The sequence below is a fragment of the Ceratotherium simum genome, chromosome 1 (assembly GCF_057802395.1).
Source record: "Ceratotherium simum simum isolate JZ-2026a chromosome 1, ASM5780239v1, whole genome shotgun sequence".
In the NCBI taxonomy this organism is placed as follows: domain Eukaryota; kingdom Metazoa; phylum Chordata; class Mammalia; order Perissodactyla; family Rhinocerotidae; genus Ceratotherium; species Ceratotherium simum.
The window spans coordinates 104,660,595-104,673,382 of NC_141900.1; the positions used below are offsets into that span (position 1 = coordinate 104,660,595).

At 44.2% G+C, this 12,788-nt stretch overlaps 1 protein-coding gene across 3 annotated transcripts in view; it reads right to left on the reverse strand.

Moving 5' to 3' along the window:
* Positions 1 to 12,788, reverse strand: part of PRKAG2 (protein kinase AMP-activated non-catalytic subunit gamma 2) — a 275,959-nt gene that overhangs the window by 35,313 nt on the left and 227,858 nt on the right. For 2 of the 3 annotated variants that reach the window (XM_014787605.2, XM_087433337.1), the window contains one exon: positions 4,762 to 4,865. In XM_014787605.2, the coding sequence (XP_014643091.1) occupies positions 4,762 to 4,865 (104 nt within the window). Of the gene's footprint in view, positions 1 to 4,761; positions 4,869 to 12,788 lie in introns of all 3 variants that reach the window. The other variant, XM_004430594.3, reaches the window with a different exon arrangement.

A 12,788-nucleotide genomic window follows, 5' to 3' on the forward strand; every position in this document is an offset into this window, starting at 1 on the left:
CCGAGCCTCACCTCAACTTTCTGATTTAGTGGGTCTGAGATGGCCCAATAATCTGCATTTCCCATAAGTTCCCAGCTTATGTTGAAGCTGCTGGACTGGGAGCCACACTTTGAGCCACCACCTTAGAGGTCTGCATTTACACTTTCCATTGCCCAGTTAACTTATATCCAACTAACATCATTTACGTCCTGACTGGCCCCTGATCGATACAGAAAGTGGCACCAGGTATGGTTCTGAGAACAGAGGCTTTGGGATTGGGCTCATGTCCTTGTCCTGAATGCAGTGCTGAGTTCTTGGTCGTGGGAAATCAGATCCCTGTGGCCCCAGGCAGGCAGCAGCATCAAGATGGAAGAAGTATCACTGTGACTGTGGTGTTGCTCCCGCCCGCCCCTCCCCGCCCCGCCAGGGGTGCTGGGGTCCAGGCGGCTGCTGCCCAGGGCATCATGAGGACCACAGGCCTTGGTGTGGGCGTCGTCCTGCAAGCATGCTGGGCTCGTACAGAGAGGAAACAACAAGCTCAGGTGGTGGACTCTCAGTCACAGTCAGAGAAGCTGAGTCCTCTAGGGCAGCCCTAAAAAGCCCTCATCTTGTAGCTATAGGGCTGGCACTTCCAAAATCAAACACAAAATGTCATTCTGCAGGATGCAGAACTTCACCACCACTGAATTCACAGCCTCACCACGTCTCTGACATGAAAACTCGGACGCTAATTTGGAAGGAGTGTGACCTTGGAACCCAGCATAGGGACGTTGGTTGGACTCAGACAAAGCTGAGATTCCTGAATCCCAGAGTGACTCTGAGCCTCCCTCAGCAGTGGAAACAGCTGGCTCTGCAGTGTCAGAATCCCCTTTCTTTGCTTGGAAGCCCAGTGACAAGCTTTCCTGGGCAGATGCCTTGCACAGGGTCACTCATTCTGCAGACAACCGCAGCCGCCCCTGCTGCCACCAGACCTGTGACTGGGGACAGACTCCAGTATGCTCCAGAGGGGAATGGCTTACACACGGAAAGAATGGCAAGGCTCTGCTATTTCATATCTGCAGAAACCTGGGAAGTAAGTGTGGGAATAGCTTCTAATAAAGTTAGACTAAGGAGGGGGACTTTATACCAGATTTGGCAGAATTTATTGATATAGGTGGACTTATCAGAAATGTGGATTTAATGTTTAGTGCATGTAGCTGGAAGAGGCTGTAAAGTTTTCTGGGTTGACTGCCTGAAATACAGGGCACTGCTGAGTCCATGTTTAATGAGGCTGAGATGCCAGAACTTCTGTGGCATAACGAAGAAGAGTGAATCCACAGGCTTAGGCGGCCTTCATTGCGTGCGGCCTGCACACCCAGCCCCCAGCTATACTCCCTGAAAGGGCCCAGAGGTCGTGCCTTTTCCCAGTCTTTGAGAAATATGAGTGAGGGGAGCCCCTCTACCCTTGAAAAGCTCTGTGCCGGCTGCATGCCGCAGGCCAGACACAAGGGCAGGAGACAGTGCCCGGGACGGCCTCACTGATTCCAGTGGACGACGGGCCCTGCGGTAGCCGGGGAGGCACGGGTGCTTATCTGCCCAAGCCAAGGCAAGCACATGTGATGAGAATGCTCTGACCCACAGGCGGCGTGGTGGTGGCCAATGGTTACAGTGTCCCCAGGAATGATACAGATGCAGTGCCTTCTGAAAAGCTTATACCTGGTCTATACACTAAGAAAAACTCTAAGTCTAGGGGCCAAAACCTGACTTGAGTCATCAAAATGGAGTGGAGTCCTCTCAGCCAGTTTCTAGACCCAGAGCCCCTTACTGAGAGGGAGGCTGGGTCCCTGAGGAGGTGGCCCTCAGCTCTGCCCCTTCACATACTGTTACTCTTCCCCTACTTACCAGAATGACTACACACTGGGGAAGAGGAAATGCAGAATCTTCGGGGTTAATAGACACTGGTCTGAAGGGACGCAAATTCCTGGAACCCAAAATGCCATGTGGTCGCTAGTCAAATGGGGGCTTATGGTCTTTGGGTGACAGATGGAGTCTTAGCCCAAGGTCAACCAGCAGGGGCTCAGGAGCTCTGCAGACCACGCTGCGGTTATTTCCCTAGTTTCTGAATGTGTAATTAAAAATGACAACCTGACAACTAGCAGGACCCCTACACTGGTTCTCAGACCCATGGATGAGGATCCCTGTGGTCAGAAGGACCAAGGAGGAAGCCTCTGGAACTTCCTCTTGCTACCAGGCTAGCCAATCAGATGCAGGCGATCATTCCCAGGGAAGTGCGGAGATGCGGAGAGGCAGAGGAGGTCCACATCACGCCCCTAGTTAAATGCCTGTTGGCCTGTGACTGCGTCTCCCAGAAGGATGTGGATTACTGTAATGACATGGATTACCATGCGGTGACTCTAAGTGCAGCGGTTGTTCCAGATGAGGATCTCAGGGGACCTGCTGCGATTGCCCAGACACATTCCTTCTCTCCAGTCCACTGTATAAGGACCCCAAAGGCAGTGCGCTTGGACCTGGCACAGCACCAACGTGCCTCAAGGCTACCTCGCCCTCTTGCTCTCTGACTTAATACCTTAATTACCTGCAAATGGCTGACTTTGGGCCCCAGACCAGTTATGACTCTGATACTTTGTACCCTCAGAATAAACTGGTCATAATATACGTGTTGTTCTGCAACTTGCTTTTTTTTTACTTAAAAAATAAATATATTCTCAACAAACCTTTTTTTCCTTCTTCTTAATGGCTCCATAGTATTCTGTTACATGCCTCTACCAGGATTATTTTATTATTTTGTGTCCAGTGAGGACATTCGGGTTGTTTCGGGTACTCTGCTATCCCTGTATGACCTTCTCTGCCTGCTTTGCCCTGGAGATGTATCACTGACTACTCAGTCTGTGTCTAGAAAACATGCTACTCGCCCCTTTCACACATCTTCAGCTTTGCTGTAACCAGTGCCCAACAGTCACCCCTCCGCCCCCTTAGCGCCCTCAAAGCCGAGAGCCTCACAGGATCCGTGACGCCCGGAGAAGATGCACGCACAGCTTCTATTAATTAGGGAAGTGACATTTACCAGATTAGCGACCTCCGACGATCCATAAAGCATCACCTTTTTCACGTATTACTCACTTTGGCTAAATTCTAAATTCAGAAGAAAGTCTATTTCACAGCAAGGGAAAAGCTGAGTAAGTGAAAGCAGACACAGGTTGTACCTGCTGTCACTTTGCGGTTGGTGGAAAACCAACGGTCAGGAGATCTGGTTCTTGAAAAAGTAAGCCTTTTGAGGACTGGGAGCACAGGTGAGCGTGGGTTGCTCTAGCAGTTCTTCATCTGGGGAATTCAGAATTTCTATTTATTTTACTACTGAAACCTGTAGTTACAGTGGTAGAGACTATATTTCTTAAAAGTGACTGTCTGCCACTTTCCCTTCTGTAAGACTACTGGATGCTACCCTGTCCTCTCAGTGTCAGACAATCAGAAAATCTTAGGGTTTTAGAAGGGATCTTGAAGGCTACCTCGTCTGAAGTGAATTTAGCAAAGTCATAGGATATGGAAAATTTACAAAAATCAGTTGTATTTTTATATGCTAACAAAAAACAACTGGAAAATAAAATTAAGAACAAAACCATTTTTACATTCCTGAGAATCCTGTGCAGCAGGCACTGAATGCAGCAAAGTGGCCCCAAGAGCCCAGGCATCCTCTGCAGAAGAGTTGCAGGGGCAAGCCAGGGGGAGCGACAGCAAAGCGGCTGGCGGGGGGGGCGGGGAGGGGTCCCAGAGTGCTGGCAGAGCTGGCAGAGCCTGGGCGCACATCTCCCACGTCAGCCCTGGACGAATCTGAAAGATGCTCGGGTGAACTCGCAAGGGCACCTTACCCCCCAAGTTCCACTGAGGAGTCAGCGAGCTGCCCTCCACGGGCCTCTGCCTGAGATCTGCCCCGCAGGGCTTCTGCCCCCTCCCATCCTCCCCAGGCCGAGGGCTCTCCCGGGAGAGCCCTCTGATAAAGCCCCGACTGCGGGAATTCCCGGCCCAGCGGCTACTTCTGGGGAACACAACTGAAGACAATCCTGCTTGGTAAAGATTTATATATAAATCTAGACACTAAATGCATACATGTATATATGTGTACACACATTTTATTATGTAAGTTGGAGGTAATTTGATCATTACATTGAGGCATTATTTAGGACTTTTCATATATGATTATAAGTAATATTGGTATAAAATGAGCTGCAATAAGCTCGATTTTAATACCAAAATCATCAGGTTCAAATTTTCTGCTAAAAGAGATCAATCAAGTTCTCTCTCGAGAGATTACCCACCCTGGTAATTTTTTCTTTTTAATCAATATTATTTCAAATTTATTCATATATATTCTACTAAATAACTGAGAAAAAAACATCAGGATCTACGGAGGGAGTCAGTCCAGTTTAACGGTTAATGGCTTAGGCTCTAACACACATCGGACAGACCTGTGTTCAAGTTCCAGACCCCATCATTCACCAGCTCTGTGAATTCAGTTCTTAAATTCGAGAATGTGTGGATTAGGCTTTGTGATTTAAATTCTTTCACTCTAGAACCTGAGTTTCCTTATTTATAGAAAAAGGACAATAATAGTACATTCCTTACAAGGCTGCCATGAAGAATGAAAATTCAGACGAAACCTCAGCACAGTGCCGACATGTACAAAGGACTCAATAAATGTTGGCAGGTGTCGCTGCATTTAAATTACCTTATAAAATAGCCGTCCAAACAATATACCAAAAAGTCATGAAAACTGGGCACACTTACTTGTAATGTAGTATCAAAGACAACGAGCTTTGAACTGGTGGGAACAATGTCGTAACACTTGTGTGACCTCATGAATCGCATGTAAACGCCACTTTCTGAGTCTTCTGCTAAAAAGGAAAGAAAAAAAGCAAGTATTAGTAATAACAAGGAACTTCCTTAATCAGATGAAGAGTATGGATGAAAAACCTACTGCTAAAAGACTTAATGGAAAATATGAAATGTTTTCCCTGTGGGAACAAGAAGGAGGTAAGGATGTTCACTCTTGCTAATTCAATTCAACTGTACTGGAGGTCCTTGCTGGTGCAGTAAGGCAAGAAAAAAAGGAAGGCATACTGATTGAAAAGGAAAAAGCAAAACTGTCTTTATTTGCAGACTATATAATTTTCTACATAGAACATACAAAAGAATCTATAAAAAAGTTCCCAGATCTTTAAAAAAAAAAATGAGTTTAGCAAGGTTATAGAATGCAGAGTTAATAAAAAATGAAAAACATGCTACTAAATTTCTATATACTAGCAATGAACAGCTGGAAATTAAAGAAACTTTTAAAGGTACCATTCACATACATCTCAAATGAAGATATGGATCTATACAATGAGACAGCAATGAAAATGTGGACACATGCATGTAATGTCTTTATTATTATTTAAATCTCTGTAAAAGTTAACTGACAACTGACAAAGGAATGACAATGTATTGTGGAGTTTACAGCATATTTATATGTAAACTGCATGGCACCACCATCCAACCAATGATGCAGAAATCTAGGCGTCAACCTTGTCATATGGTTTCCTGCACCCTAACCAATTTATCATGATGCACTGTGGAGTTTATATCCCAATCCATCCATTTCTCTCTACCTCCATGGATACCACCCTAGATCGGAAAAATACCCTAACTTCCTAAACAGTCTCTCTGCTTTCAATTTTGCTCTCTTCAACCGCTGTCCACACTGCGTCCAAAATGGTTTTGCCAGATGCAGATCTAATCATGTCACCCCTCGGTGGAAAACATGTCAATGGCTTCTAACTATTTTAGAAAAAAGACAAAATCCTTGACGTAGCCTATGAGACCCTGCCCTGAAAGGTCTGGCCCCCACCCACCTCCCCAGCCTCACCTATTGTGTGCCCCTACCCCAGTATTTCCTCCAGCCACCATGTCTCTTACCTCTCCTAAATGCTATGCTCTCTTCTTCCACAGGGCCTTCAGCTACTGTTTCCTCCGCCTGGAATACTTTTTCCATCTCTTCTTGGCCCACTTAACTCCTCCTTCACTAGACCTCAGCTCAAGGACATGACTGAGAAGTTGTGGAACCAGACTTTGAACCCAGATGCTTCTTGATTCTAAAGCTGTGCTCTTAGCCAGGATGATGGCCCTCCTCCTCCAGCCTGCAATGACTAACTCCTATCTTCATGGCTCAGCTCAAAGTATACATCTCCAAGAGACTTCTCTGACAGCTCCACTCAGCCCACACCCACCTGTACATTTGGAGAAGATTTGGATTACTCGGGAAATATCTGGGAAGAAACAATTACTTTAGTGTATATACCCATTAACAAAGTAAGTGTTAAACAGCATAACACTCATCAAGTTCCTTGACTGTGGGAAAGGAGCCCTTGTTAGTCTTTATATTTCCTCTGGGGTAAACACTCAGTATATGCTGATCAGTTTGCCAATTTATTGATAAACTATGTGAGCCACTCCCAAATCTCTGTTTTCAATTCTGACCTCTTTTCTGGGTACTATAATTCATAATTCATAATCCCACCATTCCAGTCACCTCCTAGACAGATCCCTTCTCAAATATCTCCCCTCCTGCTGGTGGAATAAAGTCAGACACCTTTGTCTGGCATTCGTGAGCCCTGGGGCCTGGCTTCTCTGTAACCTTAGGTTCCCACAGCCTGTTCTGATTTCCAGGCAAACAGCTCCCTGCTAAGTCCCCGACTGTCTCTAACCTCACTTTCTTGCATTTTTTCATTCTGCTTTAATTTAAACATCCCTCTCTACTGTTTCTTGTCCAATTTCAACCCAACCTTAAATGCCATCTTATCCACCAAAGAAGTGAACATTTGAGTGCTTGCTATGGACGAAATATTTTTGTACTGTCATACCAGATATTACAATAAATTACCTCATTTAATTTATGTAACAACCTTGAGGGGTATGCCTTCATTTCTTCATTTTACACAGGTGTAAACTGAAGCTAGGAGAAGCCAAGTAATGGCCCGAAGTCAGATAGTTAGGAAGTGACCAAGGCGGGATTTAAATCTATGTCCAAGACTCCAACACTCTCTTCATGAAACTCTGTTGCTTCATTTACTCACGAACACACGGTCCAGCAGATACCTGTGGAGCACTACTGCCTACCAGGCACTGTCCCCAGTGTGGAGACACACAGGTGAACACAACAGACCTGGTCTCTGCACCCAAGCTCACACGCTGGCAGAGAATGAGGGCACCTGGATAGACATAGCTCGACAGGAGAAGTAGTGGATCACATAAGACCACAGAGGCGGGTAACAGCCCTGAGAAGGGGAAAGAAGGAAGTCTAAAACGACGTCTTCCTCTGACTACGGATGGCATCCTACCTGTATTCCTCATGAGCCATCACTTTATATCTCGTTCACAGATGATAATTTCTTTGAACGGTCAGGATCCTACCCATCTATTACATTAATAATTCAGTCAATAACTCTTTATTGCATATGGTCTTAGTGTGGGTTCTCCCAAACCTGACCCCGAGACCTGCAGAAGTGAGATGGGGAAGGAAAAAGTCAAAAAAGGGTCATCACTGAGCAGGTTGTAGCTTTGTGCAACGAGAGCCGAGGCTGCCAGGGACACTGTCTCATCGTAAGGACCACTCCTACCCTCTCTGGTTAGGGGTTACCCTGGGGCATGACCTCTGGCATTTCTGCCCTGCGCTCACAGCGCAGAGATGTTGACATAAGAGAACCTGGATGCAGGTGAGGCAAAGACAGCATTAGCTACCAAGAGCCTCCCTGTGCTAGAGGCTGGGGGTCTCCGGGGGGACCTCACAGATACCAGGACCAGTGGAAGAGAGATGTCTCTGTCATTACACCATCGTGAGCGCTGCCACAGGACAAGGACGGGCTTACGAATGAACGTCAGTGGCAGGCAGCGAATGGATGGGTGAAATGTAAGTTAATGTACTTCCATTTTCCTTGAAACATTTATCTATCGGAAAACAGGAATCTTCCACAGGAAAGAACAGAACATAGAAAGATCTAATAATAGCTGCCTAGAAAGTCCAGATCCATTGCTGCATCACTGCTCCCACAGGGGCAAGGATGATGTCTGTCACGCTGGTAAAGGCGTCGTCTCCTTGTATGTATGTCTGATATTTTTCTCACGATTAGACTGGCATTATTGGTTTTGAGGAGGATCCACATTTTTTTAAAACGTGAAAAGCTTGACCAAACAAAGCAAAATGTTAAATATGTAAGGCAAATTATAATAAAATGTATTTTGATTTGTTATAAGGATAGATTATTACTGATGTAATAAAACAACATTAATAACAAAAGTTGTTGTTAAAAGTTAGCATTTTAAGTTAGGAAAATAAAGTAAAATAGCATAAAATGTCATTGCTTCTCCACACTTAATATAAACTTTCTGATTATAGATGGCACCATTTGTATTATTTACATTCTGATGAGGTCTCAAATTGCACTTGAAGAAATGCATTGAAAGAGAAAATAAGAGTAATCTGGAGTTAAAGCAATTAAAAAAAAACCCAGACAAAAAAACCCATTCAACAATAACAGGTTATTTGGAATGCATTAATAAAATTCCTGAGAAGGCAATAAGTTCAAACTCTCATTATTCAAAAGGCAACTGGAGTTAAGATGTTATCAAAATGTTCCATTCTTGCTTCTGTTGTTTTATATGTCACTGGAAGAAGCATAATTACAGAGTATTTACTGGCACTTGGGGCACTGGTCTACTAAAGGAATGTTTGTGGGATGATGATAAATCTCACCACCCTTCCAATCATATGCTAACCCAACATTACTGCTCAAGGGAGCTGCTGAAGACTACTACCGGGAAAAAGTCTGTTAGAGTGTCTAATTTGTGAAGTTAACAAAACGATTTGAAAACAACATCTATGCTTAAATGCATACAATTATGCCCACTAAACAGGAAAGCGTAGAAGGAAGCGTTTCTCTTTCTGAAAGCAGACTGATCACACACCACCCTTGACAAGTCCTCTCCACTACACAACAAACCCCCCATCACTCAAGGATTCCAGCAATCTCACTCTAAGCTCCCTTCCCAGCCCCACCTCCCACCACATCCCCCAGGAATCTCACACTCTAGGACAGCATCGATACTGCCTTTTCAAAGGAAATTTTGAACTCTGAGAATGTGCTCCTGTGTTTCTGCCTCTGCTTTGGCGTGCTCTTCTCTCTTCTACAACAGTGCCTTCCCATCCCACCAGGGCTTACTGAAATTCTACCTGCCTTTTGGCAGTGGGTTGAGCACCGGCCCCCCAAAAGATATGTCTACCTAGAACGTCAGAAGGAGACCCTATTTGGAATAAGGGTCTTTGCCGATGCAATTAAAGTAAGGATTCCAAGATGAGGTCATCCTGCATCCTAAATGCAATGACCAGTATCCTCATAAAAGAGGGAAAAGGAGAAGACACAGACACAGAGGTGCCCACGGGAAGACAGAGACAGAGATTAGAGTGACACGGCCACAAGCCAAGGAACACCAAAGACTGCAGACAACCACTAGAAGCCAAGAGGGAGGCACGGAACAGATTCCCCTCAGGGCCTCCAGAAGGGATCAGCCCTGCCAACACGCTGATTTCAGACTTCGGGCCACCAGATTGTGAGGGAATACAGTGCTGTTGTTCTAAGCCACCAAGTTTGTGGTAATTTGTAATGGCAGCCTCAGGAAACTAACACAGCTTCAAAGTTCAGTTCAAAGGCCATTCCTCCTGTAACACCTTCCTTAAGGCCTTCAAGTCAGAAGTAAACACTCCAGTTTTGACACTCCCATTAGTGATTTGTGAGTAATTCACTTCTGGAGTCGCTGGATGCCTTGTACTAAAGTTACAGGCCTGCCCTTCCTTTAGACTGCAGCTTTCTGAGGCAGTGGACAGGCACCCGGCTCGCAGGCATTAGGACAAGCTCACGCCGCTAAATCTCATGTCGCTGGAGACACATGAGGACAATGAGGAGGACCAGGTATGAATCTGAGATTACCACATTACACTGCTGTCCTCGGAGAGAAAAATGATAACAAAGACACACGTTTAAAGGAATACTGGTGAATCTAGATTTAATAATCAGTAAAGAAACCTGATTTACATACCTTTATAAGACTGAAGGATTGGAAAGCGATATTTATAGTCAGAGGAATAATGTACCTATGGAAGTGCCCCGCGTAGTTTTTTTTTTCTCAAAAGTGAAACGGCATCGATCTAAAGCTTTAAAAGTGTTTGCAAGTATATTTTATATTGAAGCCATTTTCTAATTATTGGACAAAAAAATGTAATTGAATTGAATAAAACTGCAGAAGACCTTAAAATGTTCACACTATTGTATACATATTTTAAAAACCTGAAATTAGAGCAAAACAACCTGACGCATTCACATTTTACAGATAATCAATACAGTCACAAATGACTTTTTCTAAAACCTATTTACATAGAATTTAATTTAGAAAGAATCTATAACAAATGTGCCATAAGATGGCATGATTCTTCGGTATTTCTAGCCTTAGTTGTATGAACATGAATAGGACAGACTGTCACTGATAACTCGTTAGTCTAAGACAGACTAAAGCAGGGAGACAAACACAGAACAGAGCAAGGTGGGGTGGCAGGGAAGGTCCTGGAAGGCCTGGGGTGAGTGCTTCACAGGATGCAGAGGGACACGATTCACTAACGAAGTGAAAGAAAGGAGCAGGCTGGTTTCAGTGAACTTCCCGGATTCTCTAATGATGCTGCTACACCTTCAGCACCACAGAGAATTCTGCTTGCTCTGGGCCAAATGCCCCAGTAAACCACTCTAACCTGAGAGATTTCAAGTCAAAGAACATAATGAAAGCCTCTGAGTTTAGAAGAGAGTACCTGCTCACTCTGATCAGCTCCTGTTGGTGTGCTGTGATAACTAAATCAACCATCGACGTCTTCCCTGGCAAACGAAAACCGTCGGCTAGTCACCGGGTTTAATAGAGCCGCGGGGCCGAGGGGGCTCACAGGACTGATGGACTGGGTGGAAGCCTCATAGGGACCGGTGGCTTCTCCTCGGGGGACAGCTTTTCAAGGTGCTGTCCAGCCCCCACCTGACAGAGGCTCTGCTGGGCTAACGCAGGCACGGAGAGTGGGAGGAACCAGACAGCTGACACGGAGCCGCATCCCCGTTTCTGTCACTGACCACGACTGAAACTGTATTTAAGTCATATCACAGGTCACAGCAACAGATTCAAACCCTGTCTCAGAGAGCCAAGTGTGTAAGGATGAAAGGCATTTTAAAACAAAATTTACACACTGCCCCAAACTTCACTAAAAAAACCCAAACAACACAAAAACCTGACTCCTTATTCCTAATCCTCACAATTTTAACTTAATATACAGATATTTCATTGTAATTACACAAAGAAAAAGATTATCAATATGCTATTTTACAATTTATCTTTTATATTTTATTCTACATTTAGAAACACAAGCTTACTATATTCATAGAGTATCTTTTCTGTTTAGAAAACCACTTAAAACAGCAAAGCAAGAAATAAGCAAAAAAGGGGAACATGGACATTATGAGTATAAGGAAAAGATTAAACTCATAAGTTTTTCTAAAGTGCTTAGAAACACAAAATTAACAAAGTCAAAGCTTAAATTTAATTTTACAGGACTTATAAAGTAGCAGAATAAATGAAGTGCATGAGATTTTTTCCTTTCCGGGCTTTTTGCATTTGGTTTCACATGTGTTTCGGGCAAAAGTGTCCACTGAAAAGGAAAAGGCATACGCTCTTCTAACCGAGGTGGCAGGCAAAGAGTAATTAGGAAAGAAGAAAAAGTGTGGGTAAGCAAAGGCACACAGTTTCCCCAAGCAGATAGTTCAAAATTAGTTGCAATAAATACCTAACGAATGTCACAAACAGACAAAGCAGTGACCTTGAAATGATATGTGATTCTTACCCGAATTTTCAAGTGCCTTCACGTTTAATTCTATGAATCACACAACTGAAGCATCTGTTTTTCAGGAAGCAGAACCCAATCACTAAGCTGAAGCAACAGTGAGGACCAAGGTCAGCTCACAGCTTGGGATCAAGCCCCAAGCACCAGACAGGTCAGCGGAGCAAGAAACACCTTGACAACGATAATGCCAGGAACTACAGGGCTACCGCCCCGGCCAGCTGGTGTCAGATGGGCTTTCAGCAACTTAGAGAAACTTCCTTCTTCCTCTAGCTTATTAGGGATTTTGTTAAAGGAACATATTCTGAATTCTATCAATTGCTATTTCAATATGTGAGACGACCAGAGGTTTCTCTCCTTTACTCTGCTGACATTAATTCCTTGGTGGACTTCTCAACAAACTGCAGTCTTGCATTTCCAGGACAACGGTCATATTGCTTGGTTACAACAGTGCCTGGCCCACTTTGCTGATGTTTATGTAGGAGTTCTGCCCAAATTTTAAATGCCAGGTGAATCACTTGTTTTCTTCTTTGTGTGCTATCCTCTGGCTTTGATGTCAGGATCAAGCTAGCTTCACACAATGAGCTGGGAAGCTGCCATCCTTTCTGTGCCCTAAAATAATTCAAATAACCTAGGCATTACTGTTCGTTGAAGGTTTTACAGAATTCACCCATCAACAGGCCTCTTTTGCAGTGGCAGAGGAAGGGTGAGAACTTTTAAGTACTTAAAAAAAAAACACCAGCTTTATTGAGATATAATTCACATCCACACACTAAACCCATTTAAAGTGTACAATTCAATTAATTACTTTTTAATTTCTTTCATAGTGATTAATGAAATGGATAATTAAACAGGGAAA